We start from the raw sequence: 18,542 nt of genomic DNA, 5'->3' as shown, positions 1-18,542 counted from the left end.
AATTATATTACACTATTCTGTGTGCTATCTATCTAACTACAACAGTGATGACAAATCTATGGCATGGGTGCCACAGGAGCCACATTTGCTGTACATAGCTCAGCTCCAACATGCATGTGTGTACTGGCCAGCTGATATTTGGCTTGCACAGAGGCTCTGGGAGGACATTTTTGCCTTTTAGAGAGCCTCCAGGGGATGGGGGAGGACATCTTTACCCTCCCCCAGTTCCAGGGAAGCCGTTGGATCATGGGGAGGGTGAAACATGAGCCTACTGGGCCCACCATAAGTTGGGAAACAAGCTGTTTCTGGCCTCCAGAGGGCCTCCGGGTGTGGGGGAAGCTGTTTTTGCTCTCCCCAGGCATTGAATTATGGGTGTGAGCACTCGCGCATGCGCAATAGTACACGCCCATGCTCTTTCAGCACCTGAGGAAAAAAAGGTTTGCCATCACTGACCTACAACTTAACAAATGTGGAAGGCTCCTTGGTGTTTCTAAAAATTCTTTTAAATATTTCAAGGGAGGAAGATGAATAGGAAAGACGGAAATATAGTTTAAAAATTGATCAAAACCAAGTTATTTTAGATGTGGATGAAAATATATTTAAAATCAAGTCCATAGACCCAAAGTAATCTAGAAAAAATAAAATAGAATTTAAAGTTCAGAGTGGCTGGTATATCAAATTTATTTGGTTATTTTCTGAAATTGTTGGAAGTTTCAAAGATAATACGGTAGCTTCACTCAAGAATCTCCACTGGTTGCTATCTGACTTCCAAATAATAACTCCATAAATCCAATATGATATGAATGATGACATCACTCTTCCCAATGTTAAAATATCCAATATTCTCAATGTTGTTACCAAAATATTTATTTTATTCCAGCTAGTTTTCACTTTATTTTATTCATCTTTTATCCAATTTAATTCTAATACATCTCTTCTGATATTTTTGAGGTTTTTTAAAGTGTATGTTAGCTAAAAAAAAATGTCCTTATGAGTTTAAGATTATATATTAAATTAGAGAAATGTATAAATGTACTTATTTTAAATAAGGGTACTTATTTTAAAACATTACAACTAAAACTTTTCTAAAACTACTAGAGGCATAACAAAACATAAGAAAATTGAAAGGAAAAATACCCAAACAGTAGTTAAAAAAATATCCAAACAGCATTTAAAACAGATGAAGCTAAAGATTAAGGTAAAACATTAAAAAAATCATTTCTCAAAACAATAAATATTTGTCTCTTCTATGAGGTGAATGTAAAAATTCAATGGAATCTTATACAATTTTGTAGAGTTAATAACCATGAACCTGATTCAAGTTAGATACATGAATAATGGAGAGGTCAATAGAGACTCCCAATTTTGCTAATTGGTTTTGTAACAATTTGCTTGGCTCTGGCTGATGCATCTGTTTTGATTTTATCTGGAACAAGATGCACTGAGTATAGCCATTAATGCATCTCTCAACTAGACTATTGTAATTTGATTTAACAGGGTTGCCCTTGAAACAAAATACCCTAGATAATGCTTCTATCCATCTGATAATGGGACAAAACTATTATTGTCATATTTCACTGGTAATATATAAGCTTCACTGACTACCAGTATTTTTCTAGGTTTTATCCAGGTGCTTGTTAACCCTTATGGTTTAGGATCTTCAAAACATTTATTCAGAATTGTATCTGCCCATTCATTATGTCTACCAGTATCCCTATTGAGATAGCTGCCACAACTGTGCAGTAATGCAAACAAAATCAATAAATACAAAAAAATCAGAAATGAAGAATTGAATTAGATCTCATTCTTATGGCATAAAATATTATTCCCCCAAAGGGGGAAAAGAAGAAGGACTACTTCTATGGATAAGCTGTTTTACAAGAGGGGAGCTCCTGCAGAAAATGCCACTTCTATGCTGTCTCCACCAGATATATGAGTGTGTTTCAGTAGAATGACTTTTTAAAATTACAGATAATTCTTTACAATGCTTCTTTGTGTTACAATTTTAAGCATAAGTATATACCAACTGGACCAGTTTGAATACTTGGCAACAGTAAAGCTTTCATGTAAAACAGATAGATGAGATAAGTATAGTCTCATGAAAGCTCTGTAGTTTGTTTTCAAAACTGTTTGGCGAGCCATCTCCAAATATCCATCCCATGTAGGAACTGCAACTAATTACAAGTGTTAATTAGTAACATCAACTACTAGTTAACTGGACTTTAATAAAATGTTCAAATGTTCAAAACATATGGAGGGAAGGAATGGTATAGTCAAATATACTGGAAGTGAAGCTGTGGAAGTGATGTGTCAGTGTCTGGAGGCTGTTAGGGTCTGGATGGGTGCTAACAGGCTCAAACTCAATCCCAACAAGACGTAGTTGCAATGGGTTCTGCCTCCCAAGGTCACCTCCATCTGTCCGTCCATTACCCTGGGGGGGATTTTTGACTCCCTCAGAGAGGGTTTGCAACTTGGGCATCCTCCACAATCCACAGCTGACATTGGACCATCATCTTTCAGCTGTGGCAAGGGGGGCGTTCGCCCAGGTTCACCTGGTGCACCAGTTGCATCCCTATCTGGACAGGGAGTCTTTACTCACAGTCACTCATGCCCTTATCACCTTGAGGTTCGACTACTGCAATGCTCTCTACATGGGGCTACCTTTGAAAAGTGTTTGGAAACTTCAAATCGTCCAGAATGCAGCCGCGTGAGTGGTTATTAGCCTTCCCAGGCATACCCGTATTTCTCCAGCACTCTGCGGACTGCATTAGCTGTGAAGTGGTTTCCAGATGCAATTCAAAATGTTGGTTATGACCTATAAAGCCCTACATGGCATCGGACCAGATTACCTCTGGGACCGCCTTCTGCCACATGAGTCCCAGTGACTGGTTAGATCCCATAGAGTCAGCCTTCTCCAGGTGCCGTCAACTAGACAATGTCGTTTGGCGGGACCTAGGAAAAGAGCCTTCTCTGTGGGGGACCCAGCCCTCTGGAATCAGCTCCCCCCCAGAGATTTGCACTGCCCCCACCCTCCTCACCTTCCATAAAAGTTTAAAGACTTATCTGTGCCACCAGGCTTAGGGCCATTAGACCCTAGCCCCCTGGATGACGAGTGTAGTATGTCTTGCTGTGTGAATGGGAATGAATGATTTTAAATATTATTAGAGTTTTTAAATTTTTTAGCTACATTAATTGGATTTTTAGGTATGTATATTGCATATTGTTTTGATATGTTGTGAGAGGCCCCGAGTCCTCGGAGAGGGGCGGCATACAAATCCAATTAATAATAATAATAATAATAATAATAATAATAATAATAATAATAATAATAATAATAATAATAATGGGAATCTAGGAATGCATCTATAGAACTCTATAAAAATCAATATCTGCATGATAGCAAATGTAATGGGCATGTAAAACAAAATAAAAAATGAAGGGAAAGAAAAAAGAGAGACTAAGAATGAATTTTAATCTTTATGTAGGTAAAAGGGCAGAAGAAGAAATAAGCAGAACTATGGGGAAAAGTTCGTCATTTGCAAACTGTCTAGCCATTTATCTAAAGTTTATATTTAAGCACATATTAACAACTGAATAAATTAAACTTACTGTAGTGCATTATGGAAATCTGAGAATTCATTAGTTTCGGAGGTTTTCACAATGGTCCACTCAAAAGCAAGTCCTGCCAAAGTGCTAAAAGTATTTCCTTTAAATAATGGAACATCAAAAAAGTCAGAATGAAAAGACAGTTTTCCTTCATTTGTCAAACTATCTGCACAACCACAATGTTTGGGAATTACAATGAAAACAGAGCAGAACTGCACACACATAAAATGATTAGATAAATTCATTTCAGCAGTAGTTTGCAACATGACTAAGTGTAATGACCTGGGAAAAGAGGAATAGAGGCAGAACACAATTTATTTATCCAATGGAAAATACAAATTTGTATTAAATATTTTAATACAAATATAATAAAAGAAATAAAGTATTATCTAATATAAATATAATAAATCTATGCATATCAGATATGTAACATGAAATTTTATTTTTTTTAATGGAAAGTTTTAAATGGCAACTAGAGAGAAAGGGTAGGGAAACAATCTTCTTTTAGTAATACTGCCAATGCCTCATCAACCACAGAAAGTGAAATTGCAACTGATTTTGCAAGCACATATTCTATTCAATAGACACTATATGTAAATGATCCCAATCTGACTGCAAAGACCAAATGATCAAATATCATGATCCAATGCATATATCCCTCTCTAACATAAATTTTGCTTTTAAAATCCTAGCAATATCCCCAATACTGATATCAGAGAGTTATGCTGAAAATGCATTTACCCTAAAAACAAATGTTCCTTGATATTCATCGTAGTTGTAATTCATGAAGTAAATGAGATGTCTTAGGATAGCTTATTTGCAAAAAAGAATGATCTGAAAAATAATTGCTTAATATTTTTGAATTTCATCACAAATGGCTCAGCACAAGTTGCCAAAATAAATCTTGTGGAAAATTTTAATCTCTGATTTTTGCATGACAAACTATCTTCTTTCAACTTTGTCTGGAATAAAACACATAGAATTTCTAACCTGGAATTCTGGAAATCCTATATATGAAGAATATTTACAAAGTTCACTAGGTGTCATTTTCTGACTTTAAGGAAATGAATTTAAAATCATTAATATTTAATAATATAGTAAAGGGGTGCCAATCTTGGATATTTTAAGATCTTTGAACTACAACTCCCAGAATTCCCCAGTCAGCAGTCCATAACTCCTACAATTTCCTAGCCTGCATGGTTGGCTGGAGAATTATGGGAGCTGACGTCCACAGGTCTTAAAGTTGCCTAGGTTGGATGCCTCTCATATAGTGTATCATAGAGAAAATAGATTTCATTGAGTAAGTGAGCCGGGATGGCACAGCAGGTAGAGTGCTGTACTGCAGGCCACTGAAGCTGACTGTAGATCTGTAGGTCAGCGGTTCAAATCTCATCACCGGCTCAAGGTTGACTCAGCCTTCCATCCTTGTGAGGTGGGTCAAATGAGGCTGGCTCTGTTAAACAGTGCTATTGTTAACATGTTGTGAGCCGCCCTGAGTCTGAGGAGAAGGGCGGCATAAAAATCGAATAAATAAAATAAATAAATAAAACAAATAAATAAATAAATAAAGTATAAGGTATACAAGGTTGTATAATAGTAATTCACTGTTTTCATGACATATTGTTTAATACTACAAAAGTAAGACAAATTTTCTTAAAATATTACCGAAATCTAAACAAAAGCAAATGAAAGAGAATGTGCTCTTAGATATATTAAAATGTTGAATCTGTGATGCATTTGATACCTTCAGAATCTTTGGCTTGAATTTTCAGCTGCAGTGGTGAATCCTCAAGATATAATTCTTTTGTTGTAGATACTATGTGAATAGTATGAATAGCATCAACTATAGCATCACAGCGAAGGACCTGGCCAGTCACTTGATGAACAAGGGAAAAAATGTTGTTGTCAATCCAGTTAACATTGAACATTAATATAGTTTTCAATTTAGCACAGCATTGTATAAGTTGGTACCTCTAGATGTTTAAGACTATGATTCTCCTACCATGCTGTGTAGGAATTTTGTCCAGAATTGCTGTATAAGAATAATTTTACTGCTGTATAAGAATAATTTGTATGCCGCCCCGAGTCTGCAGAGAGGGGCGGCATACAAATCTAATTAATAATAATAATAATAATAATAATAATAATAATAATAATAATAATAATAATTTACATTGCAATAAAGTGAACTGGAGCATACAGAAGAGTGCAGGTATCATGGCTCCTTCAAAACTGCTTCCAGCTGCATTTTGATGCATGAGCATGCAAACAAATGGAAATTACTAGCAAAGCAATCACAGATCCGTGGCTTTTTTATAGTTCAAAGGGGGCACTCCATACATGTTGGCACATGTACAGCACTAAATCTATATTAACTTTACCAAATTTCAATCCCACAAGAATCACGGGTTCCAGATTTTGAATACATTCTGCAAGTTAGCTCCTTTGACCTATGTTGATTCAAAAATGACTGCCCTAAGATTCACTATTTCATCCAAATGATTGCAAATAATCAAACAGACACGAGAGTTTTAGTAGCATCTAGATGTAGAAATCCCACAAGTGCTTAAAATTTAGTGCTAATAAAATATTAATAGAGAAGAAAGAGACAGTACTTACAAACATCTTCAGCCAAAATAATACTTGTAAGCCGTGATATTTGTGATGATCTGGCTTGAATAACAGCTTTCTGTGAACACTGACGGTTATCTTGTTCTATAGCATCTATGCTAGCAACTTCTGGTCTAGTGGAAGACCTGTATAAAAATATTAAAAATATTGTAGTTATAAACCAATTAATAACTGCTGAAACCCATTGTATTTTAATCCTTATAGCAAAGTGTTTTAGAAATAGAAAATTTTGTGATGGTGAGAACAGCTATTACGGCTGGAACTAAGAGAGCTGTCAGTTGTCATTTCCCCCGATAAAGCAATGAATTATAGAAACAAGATGTGCCTGTTTTTCACATTCAGTAAACAACTGTAAAATAATCAGGAATCTTTAAAAATATTCTGATGCTTTGTGAGGCAGCTTTGAAAAAGTGATTTGTGCAAAGTATGTTAATGAAATTGGCATAACAAGTAGTCCGCACTTAACAAAAACAATTAGATGGGAACCTCTGTTGCTAATGTAAGGATTTAAAACCTGAGGTAATATTCCAGGTACAATGGAAATTCTGTAATTACTGTAAAGTAGAAGATAGATTTAATCTCATTCACAATGAAATCATGGCACGCACGCTTGGCATACATCTCTGAAATTCAATTCAATTCATTTTATTAGATTTGTATGCCGCCCCTCTCAGAGGACTCGGAGCAGCTCACAACAGGACAATACACAATATACAAATCCAATGGTTAAAAAACAATTTAAAACCCTTATAAAAATAATCATACAACTTAAACAAACCATACATAAATTATAATAGCTAAGGGGTATATTAATTTTCCCCTGCCTAGCGACATAGATGAGTTTTCAAGAGTGTACAAAAGACAAGGAGGGTGGGAGCAGTCCTGATCTCTGGTGGGAGTTAGTTTCAGAGGGCCAGGGCCGCCATAGAGAAGTCTCTTCCTCTGGGTCCCGCTAGACGGCATTGCAGCTGGGAGCAACAAGCCCACCTGAACCCCTAGATCCAACTTCACAAAGAGGGACTCACAACCCGCAATCTCAGGAGCAATGAGTCTATATAGGCAGAAGGTCTCCTTGGCTTCCCTGGGGTCATGGCTGATGCCATACCTGAAACCCGGCTGGGCAAATTTCAGAGAGAGAAATTCCTCCCTTTGGGCCCAGCCAGGTTTCAGTCACACATACCAGGTCGGCCTCCTCCTCCAGGACCAAATCCCAGATGAAGAGAGCCTTGTTAACCACTGACCTGGCATTGAGTAGCAGCAGCTTGAGCCCAGGGCCCAGTTTACACTCATCACCAGTGCCCCGGGTTGACCTCATGGGGCTGGTACAAGGCATCACTTTCAAGCGGTGATCCCTTCTTTCCCCAGAATGGCTTGCCCCATGACTCCCATTATATCTGCCTCTCCCCAGCAACACCAGAATCTTCTGGACCCCCTACCACCCCAAAGATAGGCTTCCCCCATCCCTCCTGCCCCTTGGTCACCAGGTAAGCTAGACATCCCATCTAAACTATATCCATTCATCCCATAATCATCCATCCCATACATACAGTCCCACTCATTCCAAGAATCATCCATATACATAATTTTTTTTAAAAACCCCAATAGTTTAACTAAAACAAGAATAATACAAGAATAATACAAGAATATAGATAAAAATTGATTAATTATGCTAAAATCCAAATTAATTAAAGTGCAACAATAAAGTGCAATAATAAGACAGATTCAAGACAGTCTAGTAACACTGTCCTAGAGGCAGTTGGATCACAGGTGATCCAACTGCAGTTGGAAAACCTGGCTGGATGATCAAAAGGAAATATCTCTCACCAAGATCTGCATGTACTAGCAAGAAAATAGTGATGTGGTATACCATTTTACAGTACATTAATTACATTCCTAGGTGAGTAGATTCAGTTGGAGGTGACAGTGGGAGAAAGTTGAATGTTTCATTAGGGTACTCCAGAGTTCAACAAGTCTCCCATGTTGCATAATATCTAAATGCAGTCATTGGAAGAAGTCATCTGACGGCGTGGAGTGAGACATCTTCAATATGCCCATGATACCTAGCAAATAGTCCTATCCTGGTTTAGAAACTACTTATCTGATTTCTTTTTTTATATTTATATGAATCTAGTCAGTTATAAATGCTATCAAACAGCTATCAAAAAGACTTCAGAGGATAATCAGAACTGCAGAAAAAACAATTGCTGACAACCTGCCTTCCATTGAGGACCTGTACACTGCACGAGTCAAAAAGAGGGCAGGGGAAATATTTACTGACCCCTCACATCCTAGACACAAATTGTTTCAACTCCTACCCTCAAAACGTCGCTACAGAGCACTGCACACCAAGACAACTAGACACAAGAACAGGTTTTTTCCGAATGCCATCACTCTACTAAACAAATAATTCCCTCAACACTGTCAGACTTTCTACTAAATCTGCACTTCTATTCTACTAGTTTTTCTCATCATTCCTTTCATCCATTTCCTCCCATGTTGACTGTATGACTGTAACTTGTTGCTTATATCCTAAGATCTTTATTAATATTGCTTCTTCATTGCTCATTTGACCCCTATGACAATCATTAAGTGTTGTACCATATGATTCTTGACAAATGTATATTTTATTTTATGTACGCTGAGAGCATATGCACCAAGAAAAACCTTGTGTGTCCAATCACACTTGGCCAATAAAAATTCTATTCTATTCTATTCTATTCTATTCTATTGCCTAGCAAAGTGTGTCTTAGTCCCTTATGTGGATTCAGATAAAGTAAAAAGAGTAAAAAAAGTAAAGTAAAAAAAAGTAAAAATACTTACCGTATTTTTCAGAGTATAAAACACCCCCCCCCCCCAAAAAAAAAGTGGCTGGAAATTTCTGTGCATCTTATACAGCAAATATTGCAGCAGGGGGAAGGGGGTTGGTGTGGTGCTGGTCAGCTGTTCTAGAATGGGCTGCAGCAAATGGACAGCCGCGGCAAATGGGCGGTGGTGAACAGGCTGTGGCAAACAGCATGAACAGGCCATGATGAACACACCACAGTAGTGGCAAATGGGCTAAGGCAAAAGTGCTGTGGTGGCAGTGAATGGGCCAGATGAATACTGAATGGATGCTGGGAAGCAGAGGCAGATTTTTCTTCTTGTTTTCCTCCCCAAAAGTTAGGTACATCTTATAGCCCAGAGCATCTTATACTACAAAAAATACAGTACAGTATCTATCTGTCAGCAGCTATTTAACAGTCCTGATCTTTTGAAGCACAGATGTCATATCAAATGAATGCATTTATGCCTATTTAAAACTAAGGAAAGCAGACATCTATATGTATTTTATTAAGGATCCCTAATAAAATAAGCCCAAGATATCTCTCAGATTTAGACATTTGACAAGAAATGTTAATTTAATCGTATCCTCTGTAAATGTCTTACTCGTGTGCCTGACCAGTTGGCAAAACCAGTCTGCTTTCAATATCTTAGGCACAATAAAAATGTATTCACATTATAAATATGGACAAGTAGACTGCGCTATTAAATACTTTCATCAGGGAATAAATTCCATTGAACATTCAGGAGTTATTTCTGAATTAACAGACTGATGGATTATGAACTGCTTGGGCTGCAGTCTTAACACATTCCATAGTCTTAAAAATGTAACAATCGTCTATACCAGTGTTTTTCAACCAGTGTGCCGTGGCACACTAGTGTGCCACGAGACACGGTCAGGTGTGCAGTGAAGAAGGAAGCTCAGGTTCCAGTCTCGCAACTTTTTGTTGAGAGAGTGAGAGTGAGAAAGAGAGAGAGAAAGAAAGAGCGAAAGAGAGAGAAAGAAAGCAAGAGAGAGAGAAAGAGAGTGTGTGTGAGAGAGAAAGAGAGAGAAAGAAAAGAGAAAGAGAGAGAAAGCAAGAGTGAGAGAGAAAGAAGGCAAGAGAGAGAAAGAAAGAAAGAGAGAGAGAGAGATTGAAAAGGAGAGGAAGGGAGAGAGAGAGAGAGAAATGAGCAAAAAAGGGAGGAAAAAAGAAATGAGAAAATGGTTGTGTCAGAGAATGAGAGGAAAGAGAGAGAAACAAAAGAGAGAGAGAAGTGACTCTTGATTTAAAGCATATGATAAAAAGCACCCAAAGAATAAGAGAGAAAAACCCCCAGCCCTCACCTGTTTTTGGAAATGGTTCAAGAGTGTGTATACACACACACACAAGGGTGGGGAGGAGACAGGGATGGAAAAAGAGAGGAGAGTGTCTTAGGGTGTCATTTTGTGTCATTTTGGTTGGTGGTGTGCCCCAGGATTTTGTAAATGTAAAAAATGTGCCACGGCTAAAAAAGGTTGAAAATCACTGGTCTATACATCCTGCTTATTTTAAAACTTATTTTGTATACTTGGGGATCACATTCAGAACTTTAAAATATTGTTAATTTAATGAATAAATAGCTAGAACCCAAGAGAATAAATAAATTTACTCTGGTGGAATGAATGTGAATATACATCCCATGATAATGTTGCAGGCTACAATCTGGTCCCAGTGACCGACTCGGATTGGATTACTAAAGTGAATTCCTGGCTAATTATCTCTAAACATGTTTTTTTAAATAAATGATTGCTTAAATAACTAAAGCTTTCCCTGACCACTGTTGCTAGCCATATTAACTAAGATTTATATGAACTGAAAACTATCAATCCATCTGAACAAGTATGTAAATCTAGATTAGTAAATCTAAATTACTGTAAACCACTTGCCAAAATATATTTTCAAGATCCTAACCTCATTTGGATCTTTCAAGAAACATACGCATCAATTGTTCTCCTTTGAATGTATTTATAAAAAAAATCAGTTAGAGTATGATATATCTGAATTTTTTGAAATACATACACAATTTAATAATTTTTATTTAGATAAATGTTGTAACACAAAATCTACTTTGCAAATCATGCACTAATCATAACTTTTAGGTGCATCTAAATGCATGCTATTTAAAAATAATAGTTATTCAATTCCCACTCCTCAAACTGGAAGACTGAAAAATCTAATGTTATGTGATGTAAGCAGATAATTATACCCATGGCACATCTTCAGATTTCTCATTTCCAATATGTAATGCACACTTTCAGATAATATTAATGATTAGCAATCCTGGAGAATATGTATGCATGTGTGTGCACATTTATAATTCTACATTCAGTCAGGTTCCTTTTTCAGCAGACTCTACAGGACAGAACCACAAACAGTACAAATGAAAATGTAAAGCAACCTACTTTAGTAACTGCAAATAAAACCCTTCTATTCAAAAGTTTATTTCCGTTCCTTGCTTTACACATAGAATTTGAGATTAAATAAAGGTCTGGTGCAATAGTTCTTCCTGTTCTGTTGGTTTCTACTCTACATGAAAAAGGAAGTCTTGCAAACACCAAGTAGAGAAGTCTGAAGCAAGAAACAATGAGTTGATGCCCAGATGTGTTACTACTAGAGTGAATGTAATGATTCTGTGAGATTTGTGATTTACACAAAGAAGATTAATAGTTACACTAGCAACGAAATTAGAAACCTAGAGGAATAGTTAAAACATCATAATATTTCTAATTATTGAGACTTTTGAAGAAAAGTACATATTCATTACAAGTGAAAAGGATGAAATATGGAAAAAAAATTAAATATAGCTGTTTTAAATTTGGAAAATTCTGCAGTAGTAGATTTTTCTTGGAAAACTAGTTTAATCTGCAACATTTTCACAGTTAAAATATATTTCATTCATTCCTATCTGGTTCCACCAATTTTTACTATCCTTAAATCTACGTCAGACGTGTCCAACCTTTTGGTTTGCCTGGATCTCATATACAATATATATATATCAGTGATGGTGAACCTATGGCATGCGTGCCACAGGTGGCACATGGAGGCATATCGGAGGGCACACAAGGTTTGCCCATTTGTGAGTTCCAGAGTGCATACACGGACTGGCCAGCTAATTTTCAGCCTTCTTTTTGGCTGTTTTCTCCCCAGGCTTCAGAAAACCTCCTGAACCCTGGGTACAGCAAAAAACAGCCCAACGGACCAACTGGAAGTTCAAAAATGAACTTCCAACTGGTCCGTTGGGCTGTTTTTCTATATCTCCAGGGTTCAGGAGTCTGGAGGCTTCAGTGAGGTCTCTCTGTGTGCTCAGGGGGACAGCACAGGGAAGTCTGTGCACATACAGTACATGGGGGCAGCACAGGGGTTGTGCACATGCAGGGGGGACCACATGGGTGTGGACATGCGAGTGCCAGTGCGCATGTTCACCCTTGGGGCACATGAGCCAGCAAAGGTTCACCATCACTGATACATATTTAATGGATGTCAATAACAACATTCATTTATTTTGAAGGGGTCTTGTGGGACCTCATTACTAGCTGTCCAGGAATGCCTGCAGCCTGCAACCTGCAGGCTGGACGTACCTGACCTAGACTCTTCTTTTTGAATCTATACAGAAATCATGTTATCATAAGAAGTCAGGAAGATAAAATAAGGGCTACTATATACATATGATTCTTATTAATTACTGCAATCTTTAAATAATAATAATAATAACAACAACAACAACAACAATTTATTAGATTTGTATGCCGCCCCTCTCCGAAGACTATTAAAAATAGTTTAAAAAAAGATATACAATATTGTGATATAAATGTATGGGGAGGAAGGGAGGGAGGGAGGGAGGGAAAGAGAGATTGGGGGGGAAAGGAGAAGGAGAGGGAGAGAGCTCATCAGCAAATACTGCGACCCAATTGGTAAAAGAAAGCTCAGGACCATATTGTTTGAAAACATGTAGAAGAGGCCTTCATCATGCAATGGATAGACAATATGTATAATATGCATAAATCACACACACACACACATGCTTGAAGATACTGACAGATTGAATTAATACTGAAACCTGTTCACATTTTTTAAAACATCTGTTGAATTAACTGATGCTAATTATACTTCCTGAATTCTCTGAATATCCTCAGGTGATGATTTATTTATTTATTTGGGGGGGGGGTTGCTATGAGATATCAGTTGCTTAACTTTGGCTGAATCATGCATTACCATGTTAATTACCATATATAAGGCATTTAAGATTCAATTCCAGCAATTGCCCCAAACTGTGTTTATCTGCTCTAATTTACAAACATGCATATCAAGTATCAAGGGGATTAATACTTTAATAGATCATTCTTCTACAAGAAATTAACCCATTAATGCAATCATATTGATTGTACCGTGCATTCAGGACAAATGACCAATAACATGTAGCCAACACAGGTAATTCTCAACATATATAACAAAGAACCTCAATAACCAAAATTACAATTAGACTAAAAAATGCGGGTTTTTTTTACTATTTTTCATTATTACAACCTTCGCAGCATCCCCATGACCATGTGATTAAAATTTAGAAATTGGCAATTGGTTCAAATTTATGTTGTGTCCCAAAGTGAGCTTCCCACAAGTGAAGTCAATTAGGAAGCCAGATTTACTTAACAACCGGGTTACTAACTTATCAATTGCAGTGACTCACTTAACTGTGGCAAGAAAGGTTGTAAAATGTGGGGGGGGGGGGGAGAGAAATCACTTAACAAATATCTCATTTAAAAGAAATTTTGGGCCCAGTCGTAAATCTGTACTCAGGCAGGAACCAGCATAGAAACATAGAAGTCTGACGGCAGAAAAAGACCTCATGGTCCATCTAGTCTGTCCTTATACTATTTTCTGTATTTTATCTTAGGATGGATATATGTTTTCCCAGGCATGTTTAAATTCAATTACTGTGGATTTATCTACCACGTCTGCTGGAAGTTTGTTCCAAGGATCTACTACTCTTTCAGTAAAATAATATTTTCTCATGTTGCTTTTGATCTTTCCCCCAACTAACTTCAGATTGTGTCCCCTTGTTCTTGTGTTCACTTTCTTATTAAAAACACTTCCCTCCTGGACCTTATTTAACCCTTTAACATATTTAAATGTTTTGATCATGTCCCCCCTTTTCCTTCTGTCCTCAACTACACAGATTGAGTTCATTAAGTCTTTCCTGATACGTTTTATGCTTAAGACCTTCCACCATTCTTGTAGCCCGCCTTTGGACCTGTTCAATTTTGTCAATATCTTTTTGTAGGTGAGGTCTCCAGAACTGAACACAGCATTCTAAATGTGGTCTCACCAGCGTTCTATATAGCGGGATCATAATCTTCTTCTTCCTGCTTGTTATACCTCTAGCTATGCAGCCAAGCGTCCTACTTGCTTTCCCTACCGCCTGACTGCACTGTTCACCCGTTTTGAGACTGTCAACATTACATATGGCCAGATAACTCATTAAAAGTCAGTTGACCAATAAGTCTAGTGGGAGAAAACTCTGAAAACTACTATAAAGTAGTTGTCAACATCTCACCAGCACTAGGATTTTGAATTCTGAAAAGTGATTTGTAGCACACATGAGTGTGTACGATGCAACTGCTGTTATCTCTAGAAATCAAGCATGTATTTTTATGGTGTCGTGCAGCTACTTCCTTTCTAAGAAGCTGCTGATAGGTACAACTTGGGTATTTATACATGGTCCAAATCATCTTTTCTCCTTCAAATCTGGATCACTGCACAGCCCTAGCGAGCATTGTCCTGTTGTACGAATGTGATTGGGTCAGTCAGTCATGGATAGTTAACAGCTTAAACATGCAAGCTATATTAGATTACAATATCAGGGTTCTAAATCACAGGAACAGCCTGCAAGAACAAAAGAGTCCTTCTGGTGCAGTTTATTTTCATATAGGACGAGAATATGTTGAACAATAGAGGAGCAACTAATTCACCTTCCTCATTGCGGGTACTGTAGAAGCGAAAAGCATCTGAATTCTGAAAGAAATATACTCTGATTTAATGGCCATCGTATTACAACATTTATATACAGTAGGTTCTACACATTTTTCATAAAATTTAGACCCAAGCTATATATCATCATCTTCTTAGTGTTATTCCTGCAGGTTCAGGATCTGCTTACCTGCAGGTTCAGGATCTGAAAATATATCATATGAGTAAATTATCTATCATAATTGCAACCTAGGTACAAATGGTTAAATAGTATCTTTGGCAATTTGTTTTTTAAAAAACAGACTGCATAAAGAATATGAAGAAGTACCTCACATCACTTTTAAATTTAGTTATTTCTATCTTATCAAGATTTATAGGAAATAATTGCTCCACGTTACACAGGAAAAATGAAAGAAGCAGGCCCCATTTATCTTTTTCACAAATTACTCGGCCAGAACATCAAAGATGGACAGCTGAATGCATAAATCTAAAATTGACTTCACCTACTCTATTGTAAGTTATGGTTCATTAGAATATTTTTTAATGAAGAAATCATGGTTGTCTACTTTTTTGAGTTGCTATTAGCAGACCTGCAATGGCTAGATTTGGCATATCAATGAAAAGTTTAATGAAAAGAAGCACCAGGGGAGACATGATAGCAGTGTTCCAATATCTTGGACTTGCCATAAAGAAGAAGAAGTCAACCTGTTCTCCAAAGCAACTGAGGGTAGGACAAGAAGTAATGGGTGGAAACTAAACAAGGAGAGAAGCAACTTAGAAATAAAGAGAAATGTCCTGACAGTTAGAACAATTAATCAATGAAACAGCTTGCCTCCAGAAGTTGTGAAAGCTCCAACACTGGAGGTTTTTAAGATGTTGGATAACCATCTGTCTGAAGTAGTGTAGGGTTTCCTGCCTAAGCAGGGGGTTGGACTAAAAGACCTCCAAGGTCCCTTCCAACTCTGTTGTTGTTGTTATTATTATTATTTAAACTGGATTCATGGTCAAAATTAGGTTTAAAAAGCAAGGCCATGTTAGATGCCGCTTATTATGCTTGTTTGTTCCAAACGATGCCATCTGGAATGGAATAAAGATTGTCCATTATTTCTCAACTGTTCATCCTTAAATCTGTTTCATCCCTAAAACAAACTGAAGAGAAAGAAAGAAAGAAAGAAAGAAAGAATACCAATACCAAAAGAACTTTGTTCACATGCTTCACGTTAACTCAATATTTACATAATAGGCTTATTCAACTCTTTTTTAAAAACATTGCATGATATGCCAAACCATAATCTAGGTTCACATAAAATACAAGGCTAAAATGTAATTATCAGCTCATCAGTAGTCCAGTTTGTCATTGGAATACAGTGAATGACCTAAAATCAAGCTGTCATGGCTCTTTTCTTAATTTTATTTTTTTGGTAAAATGAAAATCCATAAGCACCAGCCACTTCCTACAGAGAAAAATAGCTTATCAGCTAGGGAGCATAAAAACAGCAAACTATTGGGAGCATTTTGCCTCCTGCTATTAATTAATTAATTAATTAATTAATTAATTAATTAATTAAAAATAAATAAATAAATTTATTTATCATCCATCAATAAATAACCACTGGCAATAATTAGCACAATTTAGAATTTAAATGTTAGGTTAAATGTTATTGTTAATATTAAAGGCTACATGTACCTAGACCAGTGATGGCAAACCTATGGCACGGGTGCCATGGGTGGTACGTGGAGCCATATCTGCTGGCACGCGAATCGTTGCCCTAGCTAAGCTCCAACGTGCATGTGTGTGCTGGCCAGCTGATTTTTGGCTTGCACAGAGGCTCTGGGAGGGCATTTTTGGCTTCCAGAGAGCCTCCAGGGGGTGTGAGAGGGCATTTTTACCCTCCACCAGCTTCAGGGAAGCCTTTGGAACCTGGGGAGGGCGAAACACAAGCCTACTGGGCCCACCTGAAGTTGGGAAACAGGTCGCTTTCATCCCCCATAGGGCCTCTAAGGGGCAGGGAAAACTGTTTTCGCCCTCCCCAGGCTTTGAATTATGCCTGGGTATGGGTATGGGCACTCAGGCAGGGGCGATAGCACACACACACACTCTTTCGGCATCCGAGGGAAAAACATTCACCATCACTGGCCTAGACCATAACTTTGGTCTTATACACCCTGGTAAAACAATCCAAGCTACATTATGTTTAAGGGCCAACATGAACTAATTAATTTTATAATGAAATTTTGCAAAGAAGTTTCAGTGATTCTTTGGAATTTATTTTAACAATGTGCAAGATCAGACTGCCAGTTAAGCTTACCAACAGTTCTTTTTAGACTAAAATGTACAATTACATTGTTAGCTAATCTGCATTTTAAACAGCTTTGTTCCTGCTCTGCTTCCCAATCAAAGTTTAACACTACCATCTTATTGCTATCTGATCTAATTATGTAAATACATTTTAATTGAAATTAACTTTTAAAAAATTAATCTTGGTCTAGCACAGCTTTTAAGAAAGAAATATGATAAAGATAGCAATATATTCACTTCTGTTACATATCTGACACTGAACAGAAAGTAATTTTCAATAATGAATTGTGAGACAATGCTCATTCATCTTTGTAGACATTGTACTTATTAAACTATGAAAGTGCCTGGAGATTTTCACAATTAAATAATTCAAAATATTGTCTGAGTAAGAAGTAATACAAAGACTATATCACACCTTCACATTCTGTATAATTAATTGAGGCCAAATTTTAAACCCAAATAAGTCACTATGAATACTTAGGGCTACAATATGCAAGTCACTAAAGTTTTAATCCAATACAACTTGCCTACCTATATACTAACTGCACACAATCAGGCTTACTTCTGATAAAATCTGCAAGTTGATATTGGTATTTCAAGTACTTTTTATAATCACAAATAGAACTTTCAGAATAAAACACAGGAAATCTACTAATATCACAGAGTTATTTCTACTGTTAAAATGAGTTGACTTGGAGTGCATGTCAATATCTTAACTAAATAAAATGCATAAATTGTTTTTAATGATGATATTTTGTTGTACACCACCCAGAATCCTTTGGGAGTTGGGTGGCATATAAATTAGATAGATGGATGGACGGATAGATAGATAGCAGACAGACAGACGGACGGATGAAGAAGCATAAAGATCTCTCGATCTCTCTCTCTCTCTCACACACACACACACACACACAGAGAGAGAGAGAGAGAAAGAGAAAGAGTTAGGATAGCATAATTGTTTTGGAAATAATCTGAATATTTCCTTGTCTGAGAGCAAGAACACCTTATACCTAAGAAAAAAAGACATGTTTCCTTTATAATTATGAAAAATTATTATTATTGTACCCAGTTTTTTATTTCAGACTTTCAACAGAGCTGTCCCTTTTCAATAGAGCTTGTTTTGTACTAAACAACAGCAACAAAAAAAACAGGCTAATAAGTACAAGAAAGAGATGAAGAAGACAGAATCAACCAGTTTT

At 36.9% G+C, this 18,542-nt stretch overlaps 1 protein-coding gene across 1 annotated transcript in view; it reads right to left on the bottom strand.

The window, feature by feature from the left end:
• The window catches only part of NUP210 (nucleoporin 210), an 89,485-nt gene that overhangs the window by 69,982 nt on the left and 961 nt on the right, over nucleotides 1-18,542 (bottom strand). Inside the window, exons 2-4 of the mRNA XM_070738546.1 lie at nucleotides 6,226-6,362; nucleotides 5,351-5,482; nucleotides 3,610-3,706 (exon numbers count right to left, since the gene is read on the bottom strand). Coding sequence (XP_070594647.1) covers nucleotides 3,610-3,706; nucleotides 5,351-5,482; nucleotides 6,226-6,362 — 366 coding nt within the window. The remainder of the gene's footprint in view (nucleotides 1-3,609; nucleotides 3,707-5,350; nucleotides 5,483-6,225; nucleotides 6,363-18,542) is intronic.

Source organism: Erythrolamprus reginae, chromosome 2, assembly GCF_031021105.1.
Source record: "Erythrolamprus reginae isolate rEryReg1 chromosome 2, rEryReg1.hap1, whole genome shotgun sequence".
Classification (NCBI taxonomy): Eukaryota; Metazoa; Chordata; class Lepidosauria; order Squamata; family Dipsadidae; genus Erythrolamprus; species Erythrolamprus reginae.
This window is presented reverse-complemented; position numbering and strand designations above follow the sequence as displayed.